This window comes from Chionomys nivalis, chromosome 7 (genome assembly GCF_950005125.1).
Source record: "Chionomys nivalis chromosome 7, mChiNiv1.1, whole genome shotgun sequence".
Classification (NCBI taxonomy): Eukaryota; Metazoa; Chordata; class Mammalia; order Rodentia; family Cricetidae; genus Chionomys; species Chionomys nivalis.
The window spans coordinates 64,128,967-64,148,811 of NC_080092.1; the positions used below are offsets into that span (position 1 = coordinate 64,128,967).

General features: G+C 44.3%; 1 protein-coding gene across 3 annotated transcripts in view; it reads left to right on the top strand.

Moving 5' to 3' along the window:
- Positions 1–9,232: 9,232 nt before the first annotated feature.
- Taf15 (TATA-box binding protein associated factor 15) overlaps positions 9,233–19,845 on the top strand; it is a 35,863-nt gene continuing 25,250 nt past the window's right edge. For 2 of the 3 annotated variants that reach the window (XM_057774446.1, XM_057774448.1), the window contains exons 1-2: positions 16,918–16,977; positions 19,682–19,721. In XM_057774446.1, the coding sequence (XP_057630429.1) occupies positions 16,944–16,977; positions 19,682–19,721 (74 nt within the window). In that variant the 5' untranslated portion in view covers positions 16,918–16,943. Of the gene's footprint in view, positions 9,363–16,917; positions 16,978–19,681; positions 19,722–19,845 lie in introns of those variants that run through there. The other variant, XM_057774447.1, reaches the window with a different exon arrangement.

The following is a 19,845-nucleotide window of genomic DNA, read 5'->3' on the forward strand; positions in this document are numbered from 1 at the left end:
TCTCGAAAAACAAAACAAAACAAAAAAAAAGAACAAAACAAACGGTGGACGGTGGACAAGCTTTGGTGGCCTGCAGGAGAGGTTCTGAAGGACAGTGGGACAGAGCTACTAAAGACAGAAAATAAAACCTCAATTCTCAGTTCAACTTCAATATTACATTAATAGTTGTCTAATATAGGTGAGTGTCGTTTGGCATTTGGGACAGGCATACGAAAATGATTAGACAAAGTTCAACTGGGAATCTTATAATTTAACAGGCAACTGTAGGGGATATGTATGAATTATAGGTATGACAAGGGCAGATGGTAGTTTTGACTATTGGGTGTATTCTAACAGGCCTGGAAGTGCTTCTTTAGATCAGGGAGCTTTGGGAAGTATCATTAAGGGGCACCTATCTGAGAGTAGACTCCGAGCAGAAGTCCAGTCTGACCTGATTTTTCTGCAGCTCGATTCTCCCCATCTAGCACATTCTCTCCGTTCTAGCATACCCAGAGTCCATTTCAGCTGCACTATTGAGAAAGGGGAAGAGGGAGCTGTGGATCTCTAGATAACCAAGCATCTGCAAGAATACAGGCTTGGCCACACAGACAGCTGATTCTTCCTTCCTATGAATCCCAGGGCAATCCCATCCACACTAGTACCACTGCTGAGTTTGGGAGCTACCTTGTTCCACTTTATCTTGTCTCCTTTGTGCTATTATGGGAACAAACAAACAAACAACAGCAATGCCCCCCCCCATCAGCACCTAGAGTAATGGCTCAGCGGTTAAGAGCACTTGCTGCCCTTGTAAAAGATAGTAGTTCAACTTGCCGCACCCACATTGGGTGATGCTCACAACTGCCTATAACTGGAGCTCCAGGGGATCTGACACACTCTTCTGACCTTTGAGGGCATTAGCATCCATGTGCACACAACCACATGTACACACATAATTAAAATGAAATATTTTAAAATAAAGATCTTAAAATTTTTCTATGTGTATGGATGGTTTGCCTGTATTTATGTATGTAGGTCCATCACATGTGTGCAGTGTTCTTGGAGGGCAAACGAGGGCATGAGATTGAGTAGAACTGGGGTTACAAACGGTTGTCAGCGCCATGGAGGCGCTGGAAATGAAACCCAGCCCTCTGCAAGAGAAACCAGTGCTTTTAGCTGTGGAGCCATTTCTCCAGCCCCTAAAAGAAATCTTTTTTGGTGGAGAGCCAGATGTGGTGGCATACGCCTTTAATCCCAGCACTTGGGAGGCTGAGGCAGGTGGATATCTGTGCAGGCTGGTCCACAGAGCCAGCTCCAGGACAGTCAGGGCTACACGGAAAGACCCTGTGACTTCTTTAGGAGAAAGCTACTATCCTACGCATTCTTCTTTTAAAGGATGAGGAAAATGAGGCTTGGGGATTCCACCATTTGCCCAAGGTCATGGTTCTAGTAACGGAGGCAGGATTCAAACCTGAATGGTGTAACTCTAGAACACAGCACTATCATACATCAAGTGGAATGCATGAAATGTGGTTCTAGGTCCCTCACAGAAACACTTACTAAAAATGCTGGCTCCTGGGCTGGGCTATAGCTTAGAGGTTAAGTATTTGCCCAACAAGCACAAGGCCCTGGGTTCAGTCTCCAGAACACAAACCCCCTTTCCCCTTCCAGGAACATTCAGATTCCTGAGGCTTACTGCAGACTTAAAGAATCACTAAACACTAAATACCAGCAGTTCCCAAGAGGAAATCAGCTCTGAGTTTTCCAATGGTTTTGTTTTTGTCTTCCTTCCTACCCTGTCTTTGCTGGGTGGTTTCTGATTCTGACCCAGCAGTGTTGGTAGCATTCACCACGTGTCCTCTTCAAAGAGAGCTGCCTCCCCTCCCCACCCTTCCTCCTGCAGAACTTGGGGTTTGGCTCAGCTCCTTAGAGCCTCCCAATCCTCCCAGAGTGGACAGAGCTCTGGAACTCATGCCAGGCCTGGGCATGCTGTGTGCCAAGGGGAGTAGCTGTCAGAGGCCATTCCTCCTGTTCTGGCAGAGGGTCACAGCAGATCCCTTGAACCAGGCAAGATGTATTCTCCAGGACAGGGAACCTTTAGGCCTCAGTTTCCCTCTGTATAACAACAAGAACAGCTAGCATTGTCTTTGCACTTTCCTCCTCCCCAGGAAGTGTGCAGAACACAAAGCAGATTCTATCAGAAGGGATGGATTCTAAGCTCCCAAGTAAGTCAGTCACAGGAGGACTACCCTCAAGGAGTCCCCAAACCAGCAAAATCTGAGGACTAGTGAGGACCGGAGAGGAGCTGGAGGGAGCTGTCGAGGCTTCCCTTGGGTGGTGCGGGCTTTGGTGGAGAAATGACTTACCACTGGCAGAGGCTGCTGAGCTTTTAGCGATAAAATTCCCCACTTTCTAGCAATCACCTCTGCCTATAACAGAGGGAAGCCCCCCTATCCAGCACAGTGGGCATGGCCTTCTCAGTCTAGGCGCCTTCACAAGTGCACCTGCCTATGTACTTTTGGATCTCTCTCTCTCTCTCTTTCTCTCTCTCTCTCTCTCTCTCTCTCTCTCTCTCTCTCTCTCTCTCTCTCTCTCTCTCATCAGGGAAAAGCAAGACATGAAGGAGACCTGGCTTTGAATCTTGGCTATTTTTCACATTGTGTGACCTTTGTAAATTAACAACTCTTGAGTTTCTGCCATTCCTCAAGGGGGACAAAGAGAATTCTTGTCTTTTTCTTCCCCAAGCCCCTGACAAGCAATGAGGAGTGAGCAGGACCATTAGTAGCCTGAATCCTGCCAAGTACTGGTGATGGGTTGCGCAGACACAAGTGTTCACCCCAACCCTGTGCAGTTTTCATACCTGGGCCTGCTCACAGCCCAGACGACATACTGCAGAACAATCACAGCGCTTCTTCCCCAAGCAGTGCTCAGTTTGGAGCAGCCCCACTGCCCCATCCCTCATCACAGCTTAGTAAAAGCTTCGGCCTCTTCTTGGTTTGTTTTTTACTCACACCAGGACCCTGGGGACTTGCAAGGAACACAATAAAAGCTGGCCCAGTCTGGCATTGTGCCCCACTTCCCTTCCACATAAAGGCTGTCTGCCCGCCAGGCATCTGGCCGGCAAGACTGGGCCAGTCTCTTGCTAGCAGCTGCTGCTTTGCTTAAGAGACCTGCTAACAGGAAAGTGTCTGGTTCCTTTCCACCCTAAACAGGAAGCGCCTGCCATGGTGGGAGGACTGGGTAGCCTCCTGCTGCAGCTGGAAGGCCTGCTCTCGAGGAAGGCTGCAGGAACTGGGTCCCAGGGACACCTCCCTCGCAAGGGGTGGAGTGCTGACAATGGCTACACGTTGCCTGTGGCCCTTGGCTTGGAGCAGCTGTCCTTCTTTCAGCAAACACTCATGAGACACTCACTTGTGCCTCCTGGGAGCCATAGGACAGTTCTCGATAAACTCTTCAAGTTGGAGGAGTTCACACACAAGCCAGAAAGGCAGGCCATTTCTGTGTGGTGCTACTCCTATTTATGCATTCATTGCACACAGCCCCCTACCCCCACTTCCTTTAAAAAAAATGCATAATGTTGGAGCTGGGAGAGACAGTTGGCTTTAGTTGCTAAGACTATTTATTGCTCTTCCAGAGGACGCGGGTTCAGTTCTCAGTACCCACATGGTAGCTCACAATCATCTAGTACTCCTCAGTTCCAGGGGATCTAATGCCCTCTTCTGACCTCTGAAGGCACCAGGCATGCATGTGATGCACATGTATACATGTAGGCAAAATACTCAATACACATAAAATCAAAATAAATAAGCTTTTTTAGAAATGCCTACTGTTTTGGGTATTGTGATGGGGTGCTTTAGGTTCAGAAAGAAGTATGCCACATATTACAGAACAAACTAAAAAAATTGGAAAGCCTCGAATCCTGTGACTGCCACAGGATCTCACTGCGGCCTCCGTGTGACTCTTCTGAGCAATTACTTCATTTGGCTTCTACTTGAGTGTCCTGTAGTTGACTGTATTTTGAAAAAAGCAGCCAGAGAAAACCTGGCCAAACAGGTCACACCTCTGCTCAAATAGCTCTGACAGCTTCTCCTCTCACCCTACTTAAATCTCCAGTCCTTAAAAATGTCCTTGTAAGTATTGCATCAATGATGGAAGAGTTGGGGAGCTAGCCTGGCAGCAGAGGCAACATAGAAATTATCAGTGGTAATAGGACTATAGGAGCCAGGAACTGGAAGGACAAAGGGAGGGGGTGGGTTTTGGAGCCAGGGATCAGGGCTCTGAACATTTCCCTTCCTCCAGGAGGCAGGTGCTAGAGCTCAGGTCACCAGTGGAACCTGAAGCTCGGCTAACTCCCCGTGGAGTGACCTCCATTTCTCCTTGTGTTTCGTCTCCAGTCTGACTTCTTATCAGTTTCCCATTGACAAATGCTATGTTTTGTGTGTGTATGTATTTGGTATGTGTATTAAGTGTGTGCGCACAGGTGCACATGCATATGTAGAGGTACGATGTGGCAAACTTTTCCTGGAAAGACACACACACTTGTTCACTCTAGAAAGGGAATACAGACCAATGTATGGATACACCAAAGTACAACTTGGTGAGCCAATGAGTTCCACTGGGGTTATTTGCAGAAAGTACGGAGGTGGGGTTATGACTTATAGAACAGAAATCACTTGCCGGGTGGTGGTGGCACACGCCTTTAATCCCAGCACTTGGGAGGCAGAGGCAGGCGGATCTCTGTGAGTTCGAGACCAGCCTGGTCTACAAGAGCTAGTTCCAAGCCGGGCGGTGGTGGCGCACGCCTTTAATCCCAGCACTTGGGAGGCAGAGGCAGGCGGATCTCTGTGAGTTCGAGACCAGACTGGTCTACAAGAGCTAGTTCCAGGACAGGCTCCAAAGCCACAGAGAAACCCTGTCTCGAAAAACCAAAAAAAAAAAAAAAAAAAAAAAAAAAAAAGAAATCACTTGAAGACAGCTACATCACAAAAACCCACTCTAGCATGGGTGACAGCTCACAAAAGCTGGAAACCTGGTGCACACTGCACAGCCTGCAGGCAGCTCAACAGGCTGGAGTGTGTCTCTTCCTAGTGCCTCAGACAGTTTGAGCCTCTTCCAGGAAGCTGGACTTGTCTGAGAATCCTCTTTGCAGCTCGGCTTGCCTGAGAGCAACACTCGGGAGTCACTTACATAGTCTTAAGGCAAAGAAGCCCAGGCAAAGAAGCCGGTGAGTCTGGTCAGTTTCCAGGACTTCTAGAGGTTGTCTGGAATTATTTACCTCCTATCTTAAGAAGAATCTCTGCAGGTAGAATGTTTCAATCCTTGAGAAAACTGCCACATAAAGAGGCCAGAGGTTAAAGTCCAGTGTTTTTTTCCGCTGTTCTCCATTTTATTTACTGAAGCAGGGTCTCTCTCTGAAACTGGAGCACACTTGATTTGACTACTCTAGCTAGTCAGCTTGCCCTGGGCTCTGGGTCTGCCTCCCAAGTGCTGGATTCCAGGCAGACCACCATAATGGCCCAGCATTTACATGGGTCCTGGGGATCTTAACGCTCATCTTCGTACTTTTCTCCCCAGCCTCTTACTTACCAATTCCAGTGGTAGTAATTACACAATATTTAATTTAAAGTAATTTTTTGCATGGCTGAGGATTAAACCTAGTGCCTACAGCTTGCTGGGCACACAGCCAACCCAACACCCACCCATCATGGGGTGGGTGAGGGGGTTGCAGAGGGCAGGACCTCCTGTGAGGCCATGGGGAATAGATCAGGGGCAAACAGTTCCAGAAATGAGACTTCCCAGAAACATCCTGCTGAAGCCGTTGTTCTCTCCTCTCAGTGTGTAGACCAAGCCAGGCGAGTGGACGTCACTAGAGAAGAAAGAGTCACCATGAAGCGTTAAGTGGGTGAAGACAAAAGCTTCCTGTAGCTATCATCAGGGCCCACTCCATTCGTCTATGGGGCAAACGCTTGGAAGGCAGAAGGGCAAGGGGCTTCATCTGTGGTGGAGGAGGCCCTGGAACAGAGCAGACATGGGAGGAGTTTCGAGTTTGAAGAACAGGGACACTGCACAGATCACTGACCTCAGTTCAAAGGCTGGCAGGAGCTCTGCTGCTATTCCATGGGCTCTTGATCAACACGTTCACCTCTCGGAGTTTCAGCGTTATCCCTGTTTCACAAGTCTGTCCTGAAAATGAGATAATGGAGACAGAAAACTGTCACTCCTAAGTTAACTTCCTCAGAAGCTCCCACTTTTCTTCTTTAATTAATTAACTGATCATTAATTAATGCATGCACAGGTCAGAGGACAACATCCAAGAGTCGGTTCTCTCCTTCTACCATGCAGGTTCCAAGGAAAAAACTTACACCGTCAGGTTTGGTGATAAGTGGCTACCTGATGAGCCATTTCACTGACCCTCAAGTTTACCCCTTTTTAAACTGTGATGCCCAAAGTCAACCATAAAGCATACAAGGTCTTTCAGAGTAGCTTCTGCTCACCCCTGCTTCTTTTGAGACACGGTCTTTGTTGTCCAGGTTGACCTCAAACTTAGGATCCTCCTGCAGCAGTTTCCTGTGTGCTGGGATTATACACATCTATCTCCATGTCCACGTGGTGCCTACTTCTGACACAGCATTTCTTCTCATCCCCCATCCCTACAACTCCAGTGACAATCAGGGCTACTTACAGTGCCCCCAAGCGCTCTCTCTCTCAGGATCACCAATGCAGTCCATTTTGCTTGGAATACCCACCAGCTAATTCCTGATTTTCCTTCAAAGCTTGCTTCAGGAGGCACCTCGTGCGGGATCTTTCCTTGATAATCCTACCTTCCTATAGATGAAGTGTCCTATTTTTAGAACATCTTCCAACTCTAGAACATTCAATTCCAACAACCGGTAGGAACTCTAGGTCTGCACCACGCCAATTATGTGACTGTTGTTTCTGGAGGGTGGCAGCTGGGTTTCTGTCTCTGTCTTTAGGACTTCCCAGGTTCTACACACAGAGCAGGCCTTAGGAAAGGGAGACTGATGAATAAGTGAATAAATAAGGATATAAACATAAGCAGTCAAAGATGAACAACATTTTTCTTTAAAAATAATTTATTTGTTTTTATTTTATGTACATTAGATTTTACCTGCATGTATCTCTGTGTGAGGGTGTCAGATCCTGGAGTTACAGTTGTTAGCTGCCATGTGGGTGCTGGGAATTGAACCTGAGTCCTCTAGAAGAGCAGTCAGTACTCTTAACCACTGAGCCATCTCTCTGGCCCGAACAACACTGTTTTTTTTTTTTTCCTTTAAAACTAAAAACAAAACAAAAAAACAAAAACCTAACCCAGATCTCTTTCTTCCTCCTGAGGCCTGACTCTCTCCTGCTACAGGAAAAGCTCTTCTCCTCTGGTTTTTTTTTCCTCATTACAGATTACTGATGCTCAAGTTATATGGCTCGTAGTAGTGGAAGACTTATTTCTTTAGCTTTGCTTGTTTGTACCCATTTGGAGGTTTTTTTTAAAAAATAATCTTCTGTCTATACAGTTGAGGGCATAATGAGGAGAAATGACCTCATGCCCTTTTCTGACCTCAAGTATCACTTCTGAACTTGTTACTCCCTCCCAATCTGTTCCCCATGGTCCCTAGCCCAGTGAGTGACACCTCCACCTGCCCATTTGTGTATACAGAAAACCTAAAACTCTCTGCACCAGCTCCTTGCACACGCACTGATCACCATTTCCTCCTAAGCGTGCCCGTGATTTCTGTCCTTGCCTCCACAGCTACTTTGAGTCCAGTGCACTATGATCTCTCACTATAACCACTGCATTGGTCAGTGGCGTGATCTCTCTGCTTAAAACTTTGAATTTTGTTTTGAGGCAAGGTCTCTTTTTGTAGCCAGCCCTGTGTGTCCTGGAACTCACCATGTACACCAGGTTGGCCTCGAATTCAGAGGTCTGCCTAATTTTGCCCCCTGAATGCTGGGATTAATAGGCATGTGCTACCTCAATGGGCTGAAAAAAAAAATATTTACCAGTGCTGGGAATTGAACCCAGGAACTCAAGCATTTTAGGCCAGGCTTTAATACTGAGCAATATTCTCAGTAGCCCCTCTTCTCAGCACACACACACACACACACACACACACACACACACTTTTAGACGTCTCTCATCTCCAACCTGTTCTTCATTCTGCAGCTGGGAAATAAGTATCTGATCTCACCCTTCTGAAAGTCTCTAGTGGGTGGATCCACCGCCTTCAGGATAAAGTTCAAACTACAAGGCCTCTGCTATCCAGCCTCCTACTTTTCTGGCATATTCTAGTATTCTCCCCTGCAGGCGACACTCCAAACATATCAAGTTACTTGTTCTACAACTCTGGACAGATCTTTTGCCCACTTCTTCAACTTGATTAACTCATCACCCAGGCTTTGGTTCAGATGTCACTTACTCGGGGAAATGTCCTTCTCTTCCAAGCCCTTTCTCCAACAGAGTTTACTGTACAGCGTTAGGTTAAAGCCCTCAGCAGTGGAGTTGGGTTACTAGACTTCCAAATTCCACCTTTGCCCTTATTAGCCACACGACCTCAGTCTGTTCGCTTTTATCCGCAACCAGGAGGAAATATTTCATCAGTTGCTGCGCGAATTAAATGAGATGATGTAAGACGCTGATAAATAGCTGTTATCATATAGGATTGAGAAAGCGCGATTCCCGCACCACCTTATCCCCGGGGTCAGGTCTGTGCGTGATTTAGACTGAACTCGCGTTCCTGTCCTCGTCTCACCTTGTCTTTAACCGGACAAGGCAGGTCGAGCAAGCCTGGAGGTGATCGGGAACCGAGCTCGTCACGACTTTCGTCCCGCGCGCTCCTCAGACTAGGAACGCCCCCAAGTGGTTCAAGCTCTGCAGCCAGAGCCGGAGCGAGGCCGGTCACACCATTCCCGACGTTAGAGGGAAGAAACCCGATTCCCAGGCCAGTAGTTCTGACTCGGGAAAAAGGGCGCCTCCTCTTTAGCTTTCACAGCTCACAATTCTGCCCGTCCCAATACAATTAGAACTGGGGTTGTAAACGGGACGGAGCAAGTCGGCGCGGCCGCCTCCCCTAGCTCCACGAGGGCTTTGGTACTTTCCTTTCTCAGTTCCCTCTCAATAATGGTACGGTCGCGGAGGGGCGATCCGGGAGACACGCCGGGTCGGCGGACCCGAACGGGGTAGGACCACCCCTCCGGCAGCGGCGTGGTGGTATCGTCCGCAGCGCGCTGATTGGCTGCCGCGGTCCCGCAGTCGGCCTCAGCCCGCCGCGCCGCCCTCAGAACAGCTCCAGCAGCCGCGCTGCCTGGCTTTTCGTTTCCCTTGTTCTCCGCGGGCCGTGGGGGCTCCGCGCCGCGGTTGTTAGGCATGTCGGGTAGGTGACGCCTCCGGCGAGCAGTGGCAGCGGCGAGGAGGGGTCCGGCGGGTGGCCGTCTTCCCGCCCACCGGAGGACGGCGAGGGAAAGCCTCCGGCCCGAGGGAGGTTCGGGGGGGGGGGGCGGCCGCGGCGCCGCCATGTTGGACTGGAGGCACGCACGCTCCCAACGCTCTCTGGCTACGAATCGCGGCGGGAGAGCTCCGGAGCCCTGTCTTTTGACCCTGCCCTTGGAAGCTGCGGAGACGCGCAGCTCCCCCGGGAGGGGGTGTGTGTGTGAGTTGGGGGGTGGGGGGCGAAGGCCCGCTTGCTCCATCGCAGGGGCGGGGGAAGTCGGGATGTGAGCATCAGCTCCTGGTCCTCCGCTGCGAGCGCCTCTGGTCTCTCAGCGAGGCCTCAGGCCGGTCGTCTCGCCGCCTCGTTCCTCAGCTTCCCCATCCGAGAAGTGGAGCTGGGCCCTTCCCGACTCACCCGTTCATCAGGTGGGGGTCCGAGGTTCGGGGAGCCCTTTGCTCAGCACGTTGCCTTAACACGCAACCCGCTCGTCCGGGTCATTCCCTCCGCTGTAAGCACCGGGATTGATTGGGGTTGGGGGGGGGGTTGCGTATCCGGCTTCACCTTTGTACTCCTTCCCCCACCTGTTCATCTCCTGCACCGAAAAGTGAGCCTTGACAGTTGACGATGAGCATTTCCCTTAGAACAGAGAGACCAGAGGAAAGACAGCGTCTTCCTCGAAGTAATATTTATGGAGGCCACGGATGTGTGGAAGAGAGGCATTTACCCCTCCCGGACAGCCAGTTTGAATCCTGTTAAACCAGAATTAAAAAGCCCTCCTGATTCTAACAGGTCCAGTTGATCGCACAAGGGCCTATATTGTTGGGCTACATTTACAAGTGGCAGAGACAGACCCAGATAGCCACTTGATCTTAGAAGCCAGCGTGTGTTCGTGCTTTCCTTCCGAGGGACATTGCCGAAAGCCATATGGCTGGAATGAAATATGCCCTTTGGTAGTTTTACATTTACCTATTTACTGGAGACAGGATCTCATTATGTATCCTTGGCTGTTCCGCAACTCGATGTGTAGACCAGGCTGGCCTCGAACTCAGAGATCCATCTGCCCCAGCCTCCCAAGTGCTGGGATTAAAGGCTTGAACCATACACCCACCAGTTTTTTTTTTTACACTTCTGCTAATTAAGCAATCCTTTTTAAAAGGTTTCCCCAGTCCACTAGAGTGTGTGTGTGTGTGTGTGTGTGTGTGTGTGTGTGTGTATGTATGTATGTATGTATGTGTGTATGTGTGTATTCGTTTGTTCGTTAGTTCAAGGCAGCAGCAGTGGGAGATGATTTCAAATGAGTAGGAAAGACTGGGCAGGGGAATGATAACCTTTCCTTAGATTAGCGTTGATTCTGAGGGGCTCTAAGCTTTTGGGGGTGGGAGTAGGATATCTGTCTGATGGACAGGGCTAAACTGTACTGAAGTTAGCTCTTCAAATTCTGTTTAATTCTTTTTCAGACAAGGGATTATTCCAAAGTAGACACTGGTATGTCTGCTGCCAGGTACATAATTCATCATGATACCTGAAAGATCCAGAAGAATATGTACAAATGCTTCCTTAGAAAGGGTATATGTAGGTTAACCATGACTGTAAAAAAAAATTAAAATTCTACTCTCAAGTAGAAATTTGCCAAAATTAGTGCAAGCGGTGATAAGTAACAACTCGCGATTGTTTGGACAGGATTGTCCAGTGTATCTCCAGGCTGGTCTTTAATTCATCATCTTAAACAGTCTCCTGAGTGTGATTACAGGCTTGCTGTACCTTGCCCAAGCTCTGTTGATTTTTTAATGTAATTATTCATGTAAGACAGTGATATTTTTATAGGACTAAGTGGTTTCAATGGAAAACTTAGAGGCTTAAGTTAAAATCTTTTAAGATCTTTTTAGTGGTGTAACAACTTAACATGTTTTGTAATGCTTGTGTAAAATACTTTGACTTTTGTGTAAAAGTGATGCTTTTGACTTGTTTTTAATGCATGTTTAAATTAATAAACCTAACAATAAATTCGCCCCTCAGCAACTAGTATCATTAATAAGTTACATTCTTTAAACATTCCAGACTACACTTAGAAATTTGATTCAACTAATCCAGATGCTTGCTGTGTCAGAGTTTCAAACATATTAAAATATAATCATTTGGGTTGGAATTAATGCTTAGCATGCACAAAACTTAAGGATTTGATTGCTTGCGTCAGGGGAAAGAGATGTATTCATAGTATTTTGTCAGTAAGTCAAAATTATTATCAGTGACATTCAAAGTTGTTTGCGAAAGTGAATTACCAGAGCTTTTGAATTAAAATCACAAGTAAAATATTAGTTATATATAAAATAAAGTCAAGCAATTAGGACAGTTTAAGATATCTTATCCTCTATATGCACCTCAAAAAATATAGATAAAAATTTGGGAAGGCTAAAACCCATAGTAAAAATGAAGTAGAATCCAATATGATATGCATAGAGCTATTTTGGCAATTACCTCTAGGGAGTATAGGTCTTGTATGATGGTTTTATTTTCTAAGAGTGGGTGATACAACCTTGAACTGTTAGCCCGATAATGGAAACTGAAACCCTTATAAATCTTGGGTTTGCAGGTAATTGATGTGAAGGATTGTGTCCTTCAGTGAAGAAATGAACAAAGAGGAAAAAAATCCTAGTGTAAGTGTTAACAAGGAAGCTTAGACACAGTAGAATCTTGAAATTTGTAGCCTGGAACCTCTTACTTCTTTTAGTTACTCATTTAGCCTTTAGGAAACCTTAAAATGATTTAACATAAAAATAAAAAATCTGCACTGATTAACACCTTTGTGTTCCTGGTTTAAAAAAGTAAAACAAAATGAAAAACTGGAGGAATTCTGATAACTTAGATCACAAAGAATCTGAGGAAATGTAAACCTTTCAAAAGGTGAGTTCATGGTAAAAATTGAACACTAGGAACAGGTGTCAAATGAGACAAATGACAAATCGGATAAGAACAAATGTTTTTCTGTTGCAGATTAAAAACTGAAAGAATGAATCAGGACTGGAGAGATGGCTCAGTGGTCAAAAGCACCAGCTGCCTTTTCAGAGGACCCAGGTTCAATTCCCAGTGCCCACATGGCAGCTCACAACTATCTGTAGTAACTCCTGTTCTAAGGATCTGACATCTTCATACCAATGCACATAAAATAAAGTTAATTTAGAAAAAGTTAAAAGAGAATAAATTACCGTTAAGACTGACTAACATTATGTGGAAAGGCCACATAGATTTGAAAAAGAAATAAAATACAATTTTAAAAAATTACATTAATGGGGGACTGGAGAGGTGGCTCAGAGGTTAAGAGCACTGACTGCTGTTCCAGAGGTCTGAGTTCAATTCCCAGCAACCACATGGTGGCTCACAGCCACCTGTAATGAGATCTGGTGCCCTCTTCTGGCCAGCAAGCATACAGATAGACAGAACACTGTATACATAATAAATAAATAAATCTTTAAAATAATTACATTAATATGTGGGTGCGAGTGTGTGCCTTGGTGTGCCTGTGAAAGTCAGGATAAAGACTTTGTCAAGTTTATGTCGTGTATGTTTACCTACTGAGCCATTTTACCCTTCCCCTCTCCCAAACATAAATTTTTTTTAAAGATTTATTTATTCACTATGTATACAGCATTCTGTTTGCATGTTTGCCTGCAGGCCAGAAGAGGACACCAGATCTTGCTACAGATGGTTGTGAGCCACCATGTGGTTGCTGGGAATTGAACTCAGTACCTCTGGAACAGTAGGCAGTGCTCTTAACCTCTGAACCATCTCTCCAGCTCCACCAAACATAATTTTCAAAGGTGGGAAAAGTGAAATAGCGAACTTAGCAGAATTATAGCTGTAGTTGTAATCTGTCTTCCAAAATTCACTTTAGAAGGATAGAGATGAAAGTGAAAGTTGGTGGGTATGGCGGTACATATCTGTCATCAGTACTTAGGAAGCTGAGTTGGGAAGGTCTATGGTTTTAAACCAGCATGGGCAACATAGGAAATTCTTGCCTTAAAAAAAAAAGCTGGAAAAAAATCAATTTTTTTTTTTTTTTTTTTTTAATTTTGAGACAGGACCTCACTAGCTCTAGATGTCCAGGAACTCACAGAGATCTACCTGCCTCATCAGTACTGGGATTAAAGGCAGACAAGCCTAAGGAGTTGAAAGTTTTAATCAAGCATTAGTTTCAAACATGCCTAAAAATAATTTCAAAATCCATAAAATTACAGATTATAAAATAATAACCCATATAAAACAATTTGCAGAGGGACCTTGGAGCTGTCGCTGCTGCTTGTGGCACAGAGAACCAGAGTTGGTTACCAGTATCCGTATCTTGAAGCCCATAGCTACCTGTGTCTCCAGCTTTAGAGCATCGAACAGCCTCTTCTGTCTTGCATGCATGTGTGCATGCTCTTTCACTCGTGGACACATAAATAAAAAGTCTGCTTAAAAAGGTTTTAGACTAATGTCCAGAAGGAAAATAGCCAAAGACCTTGAGTTTTCTACCAAATAAACTAGCACATAGTCATACTGATCTTTGCCAAAGGAATTAATGTATAGAAAGGAAGAATAATAAAAATTGCAGGGAAAATAAGAGCACAAAATTTGATTGGCATTAGGATAGTAAAGTATGGAGGTTGATAATTTTGAATTTTGTCAAGAAAATATGCCAAAATTTATAAGGCCATGGAAATGGAATATAAAGAGAATGTAATAGAGTAGCAAGGGAGTTAGAAGGAAAAAGAAAAGCTATGGTAGATAGAAAATTCTAATTTAAGATGTCGGGTACAAGTGAAAACAGAAAAAACAGCCCACCTAGAGCACAAAGGTAAAAGCACAGTGCTAAAAAATTACCTAGATAAATGCTGTTCAGAAATAAAGCATGTTAAATAGGTTGGAGGTAAGATGGAGAGAGTAACCAGACAAACATCAGCTGAAATGTAGTTGTGTCCTTGAAGCTACTGGAAATGATGTTTAAAGGAAATTCTTAAGCCAAGATTTGTGGCTCGAGCCTACAATTCCAGTATTTGGGCCACAAGTTGGACATACCTAGTTGTCTTAGAGTTGCTGTTTTGAAACACTGATGTAGCTGTAGACTTTCTTCTTTCCTGAGCAGTCCCACTGGACCAGTTTCTCTCCTATCTGCTGGTTTCTGCAGCCACTTGTTAGATAATCATTCAGAGACTTAATATTAATTGTAATTGTTTGGCCAATGATTCAGGCTTTTTACTGGCTAGCTCTACATAGAAATTAACCCATTTCTAATAATCTGTATTGCCATGGGCCCCGTGACTTATCAGTAATGCTCTGGCATCTTATTCCTGCAGCAACTGCTGGAGCCTTTCCAACTCTGCCTTCTTTTTTTCTGTCTCTCTGCTTGGATTTCCCGCCTAGCTATATTCTGTTCTGCCATAGGCCAAAGAAGCCTCTTCATTAGCCAGTGGTGATAAAACATATTCACAGCCTACAGAGGGGCATCCCACATCATGACCAAAGCAACTTGAGGAAAGGGTTTGTTTGACTTAACAGTATCTGTTCGTTGCAGAAGTCAGGACAGAAACTCATACAAGACAGGAACCTGGAGGCAGGAGCTGATGTAGAGACCGTGAAGGGGTGCTACTTACTGCCTTGCTTAATCTGCTTTCTTATGGAACCAAGAACCACCAGCCCAGGGATGTCACCATCTACTGTGAACTGGGCCCTCCCCCATCAATCAATAATTAAAAAAAAGTCCTGTAGCTGGGTCTTAAGGAGACCTTTTCTCAATTGAGGTTCCTTCTTTTCAGATGATTCTAGCTGTGTCTGGTTGACATAAAACTATCCAAGACAAATGACTCCTTGTCACTTTGACACACAAATATCACTGTTTAACTACAGCCTTTCCTTTTTCACTCCCCCAAGATCACACATTAACATCATCATCACACTATGAAACATAAACTTTAAAAGTCCTAGAGTTCTTTACAAATTAAAATACTCAAAATTCATTATCTTTAAAAGTCTAAAATCTAGGGCTGGAAAGGTGGCTCAGTGGTTAAGAGCACTGGCTGTTTTTCCAGAGGTCCTGCGTTCAATTCCCAGCACCCACATGGTGGCTACCATCATCTATAATAGGATCTGATGCCCTATCTGGCATGTAGAGTGCACATACATAAAACATAAATAACTTAAAAGTCTAAAGTCTCTTAAAACCGAAAATGTCTTTAAAAATTCAGTCTTTTAACTGTAGGCTTCTGTAAAATAAAAAAAAAAAAAACTTCAAGAGGGAAGAACCAAGGCACAGTTACAGTCTGAACACAGCAAAACCAAACTCCACTATAAATAACTCAGTATCTAGTATCTGATGATCTTCTGAACTCCTCCAAAGGGCTTGGGTCACTTCTCTGGCTCCAGCTGACCGCTCCTCTGCTGTTGCTGTTCTAGGTAGTCATCCCGTGGTACTGGCATCTCCAAAAGACTGGGCCTCTTACTGCAACAGGGTTGCACTTTCACCAATAGCCTGTCCTGTGTTCTTTTCTTGGAGCCAAGCCTTAAATTAACTTCCCTTCTTGCCCCCTCAGGGTTCCAAGTGCTACTGAGGCTATACCTTCACCAGTGGCCTCTCTTGGCCCCTCACAGTGCCAAGCTTCAGTTACTCTATGACCCCTTCATGCCTTCAAAACCAGTATCACCTCGGGGACTCTAAAGAGTACCAAATTCAACTGCCAGCATAAGATATGACCTAGGCCACATCTAGAACATAGCTGTGTGTTAACTGTCAGAAACCACTTTGTAGTTGGTCTTTTAATTCCCACAAATTTCTTGGCTGACCAGTATCAGTTGTCCCAGTAAAGGAATGGTCTTTTAGTGCTTCTGGTCCCTTAATCACGGCCGACTCTTCAGTCTTGGCTGGCTCGAACCACAGATTGTGCACACAAAAGGGCCAGGCAGAATCTTTGCTTTCCCGAGAAACTTAACAAACCAGGCCTTCATTGTCTGAATTGCCCTCAATATAATTATCTTCCAAGCTCCTGAAGAATGACCCACTGAGCTGTTAACACTCAATGGCTTTTCTAGTTCAAAGTTCCAAAATCCTTCCACAGTCCTCCCAAAAACACATGGTCAGGTCTGTCATAGTAATATCCCACTGTAGGGTTACTATGGCTGTGATGATGGCCAAAGCAACTTGGGGAGGGTTTGTCTTATGCTTCTATAACTATCTGTTCATCATTGAGGGAAGTCAGGACAGAAACTCAAATAGGGCAGGCAATTTCTGGCGGCAGGAGCTGATGAAGAGGCCATGGAGGGGTGCTGCTTTGTGGTTTGATTCTCATGACTTGTTCAACCTGCTTTCTTATAGAACCCACGACCACCACCCACAATGGGCTGGACATTCCCCCATCAGTCACCAATTAAGAAAATGCCTCATATAGCTGGATCTTAATTGAAGTTCCCTTTTCAGATGGTTCCAACTTGTGTCAAGTTGACATAAAATAGCCAGTACACTGGTACACTTTGATAATTTAGAAGCACTTCTAAATAATGAACAAGTCCAGACACAAGGCTCAAGTGTCAGGTAATCTTTTTTTTTTTTTTTTTTTTTTGGTTTTTCGAGATGGTTTTTCTGTGGTTTTGGAGCCTGTCCTGGAACTAGCTCTTATAGACCAGGCTGGTCTCAAACTCACATAGATCCACCTGCCTCTGCCTCCCGAGTGCTGGGATTAAAGGCGTGCGCCACCACCGCCCGGCGTGTCAGGTAATCTTAACAAGGTCGTATTTGAGTTGCCCTGAGTGGCATTTGCAAACTGATTTTTTTTTAATTGAAAATACCAACTGTATTTTAATCACTGAAATACTTATTTTTTGGTGGCTGTGCTTATTTGTGTATCTTGAAATTTTAGTTCAGCTGAAGTCGGGTTTATTATTTTAGAGGTCTGTAATTCGGCTAAAGTTAAGAATATTTAACTACTAGATTTTGAGAGATGGTTGGAAGATTTAAGTGCTAAATACTTAAATGGTTTTGTCTGAACCAAAAGTAAATACTGAGACCGGGCGGTGGTGGCGCACGCCTTTAATCCCAGCACTTGGGAGGCAGAGGCAGGCGGATCTCTGTGAGTTCGAGACCAGCCTGGTCTACAGAGCTAGTTCCAGGACAGGCTCCAAAGCCACAGAGAAACCCTGTCTCAAAAAACCAAAAAAAAAAAAAAAAAAAAGTAAATACTGAGGTATTAGACTGTCGATGGAGAAATATATATATCTTCAGGTGTTTAAACCCCCCCTCCCCCAGACTTCTTGACTCTGATTTGGGTGGCTTTCCTTTGCTCTTTGATAGGTGCATCTGTTCTCTTTATGGGCCAGGTAGAGTATGTTCTTTTCCTATTTTCCTTTGGTTGCTAGCTGCGACTCTTACCAGTTATGGAAATAGCTGTGACATGTAAGATAGTTCCTCTTCCCCCATTTCATGTAGTTTGTGTTCTTAACTTCATAGAAATAATTTATCAAACTTTCTTTAATAGTCTTAAGGATTTTTAAAGAGATGTCATATTGGAGATATTTACAGTAGGTTAAAACAGTAGTGATATATCTTTATATGACAACTTGATATAAATTGACTGAAAAGGAAGCTATGATTTTATTTGAATTGTTCATTGAAGATTTTAAAATTAGATAAGGTTGGTCATATGATCAGTTTGACACTTCTGTTTTATAGTTGTATTTTATATAACATCTGAGCATCTGTCTTATTCATCACAAGTTAAGGCTGTTCATTTGACATTGAATATAAACTTAAAGGGTAGCGCCTCCTCAACAAATTTTGGTATGACTTCTACTTTGAACTATAGAGAAAGTTTATAATCTACCCTCTTCTGCCCCCTTTACTTGACATGTTTATTTAGGCTTTTTTTTTTTTTTTTTTTTTTTGATTTTTTTTTTTTTTCCCACGTGGGTAAACTTTAATGGGGGAGGGTAACATACAAGGAGCGGGAGTGAAGAGACGGAAGGGAAAGAGGAGGGGGGAGAGAGAGAGAGCTTTTTTTTGATTTTTTGGGACAGGGTTTCTCTATAGCTTTGGAGCCTCTCCTGGAACTAGCTCTTGTTGACCAGGATGGCCTTGAACCTACAGAGATCCACTGGCCTCTGCCTCCTGAGTGCTGGGATTAAAGGCGTGTGCCACCACCGCCCAGGTAGGCTTTTTTCTTAAGGTAGTTTTTGTTGCTAAAATTCAGGCTACAAGCGTAGATCATTGCTGGTTTGATATGTCACCAATTGGCGAGTTGCTTGAAAGTTTGGTAAAATCAACAGCTTTTCTTGACAGGTCTTAGGAGACTCTTATTGATGATGACAGCCACAGTAGTCCAATGCAGAAAAACGTTTTATGTTTTGACGTGGTAATGATAGTGCGATTCTGTAGATTAATCATGTCAGAGTGCGTTTTTCTTCCCTTTTTTGGCCCTGATTAGTTTAAACAGCTACTTTTTTTTGTTTGTTTGCTTTTAATAATGTAAAGATATGTAGATGTAGCTTGAACTAAGCAAGGTCTCACTAGTCCATCCAGTCTGGTTGGCAGTCTGTGTGCCTATCCTAGGCTGTTGAGCTTCTGACAATCCTTTTTGCCTCAGTTTGCCAAGTGTACAGGCATGAACAACCATATCTGGTTGAGTTTTTTTTTTTTTAATTTATTTATTATGTATACAATATTCTGTCTGTGTGTATGTCTGCAGGCCAGAAGAGGGCACCAGACCTCATTACAGATGGTTGTGAGCCACCATGTGGTTGCCGGGAATTGAACTCAGGACCTTTGGATGAGCAGGCAATGCTCTTAACCACTGAGCCATTTCTCCAGCCTGAGTTTTTTTGTTTTTAAATGATGAATTTTCAATGATTTCATATTTACTTTCTTGTGACCACCAGCATATACTTTGAGAACAGTGGTTTAACAATGCATAGATTTAATTTCTAGGTTTTCTTTGTGTGCATGTGTGTATGTGTGTGTGCTTGTGTTTTATTTTTTTTATTTTTGTCTTTTTGAGACAGGGCCTCACTGCACCTCTCCCTCCCTGGAACTCACTATGTAAAATAGGCTGGCCTTGAACTTATAGAAACTCCCCTGTTTCTGCCTTCTGAGTGCTGGTATTAAAGGTGTATGCCATCAGGCCTGGCTTTTAGTTTTTCTTAATGTAATTTTTGACAGTTGCTAGTTTTATTTGCATAAACTAAAGTTAGTCTTAGGGGAAGCATAAATTTTAAATACGATTTAAAATTTTTTTTATGTGTTTTAGATTCTGGAAGTTACAGTCAGTCTGGGGGTGAGCAGCAAAGGTAAAGTATACATATGTTTTCATAATATCATGAAAGGCTGAAACTGAGAAAAATAATACAATTTTCTCTCTAAAATTTGCTATCTGGATATCTTAAGACAATAAGGCTAGAAGTGGTACTTCAG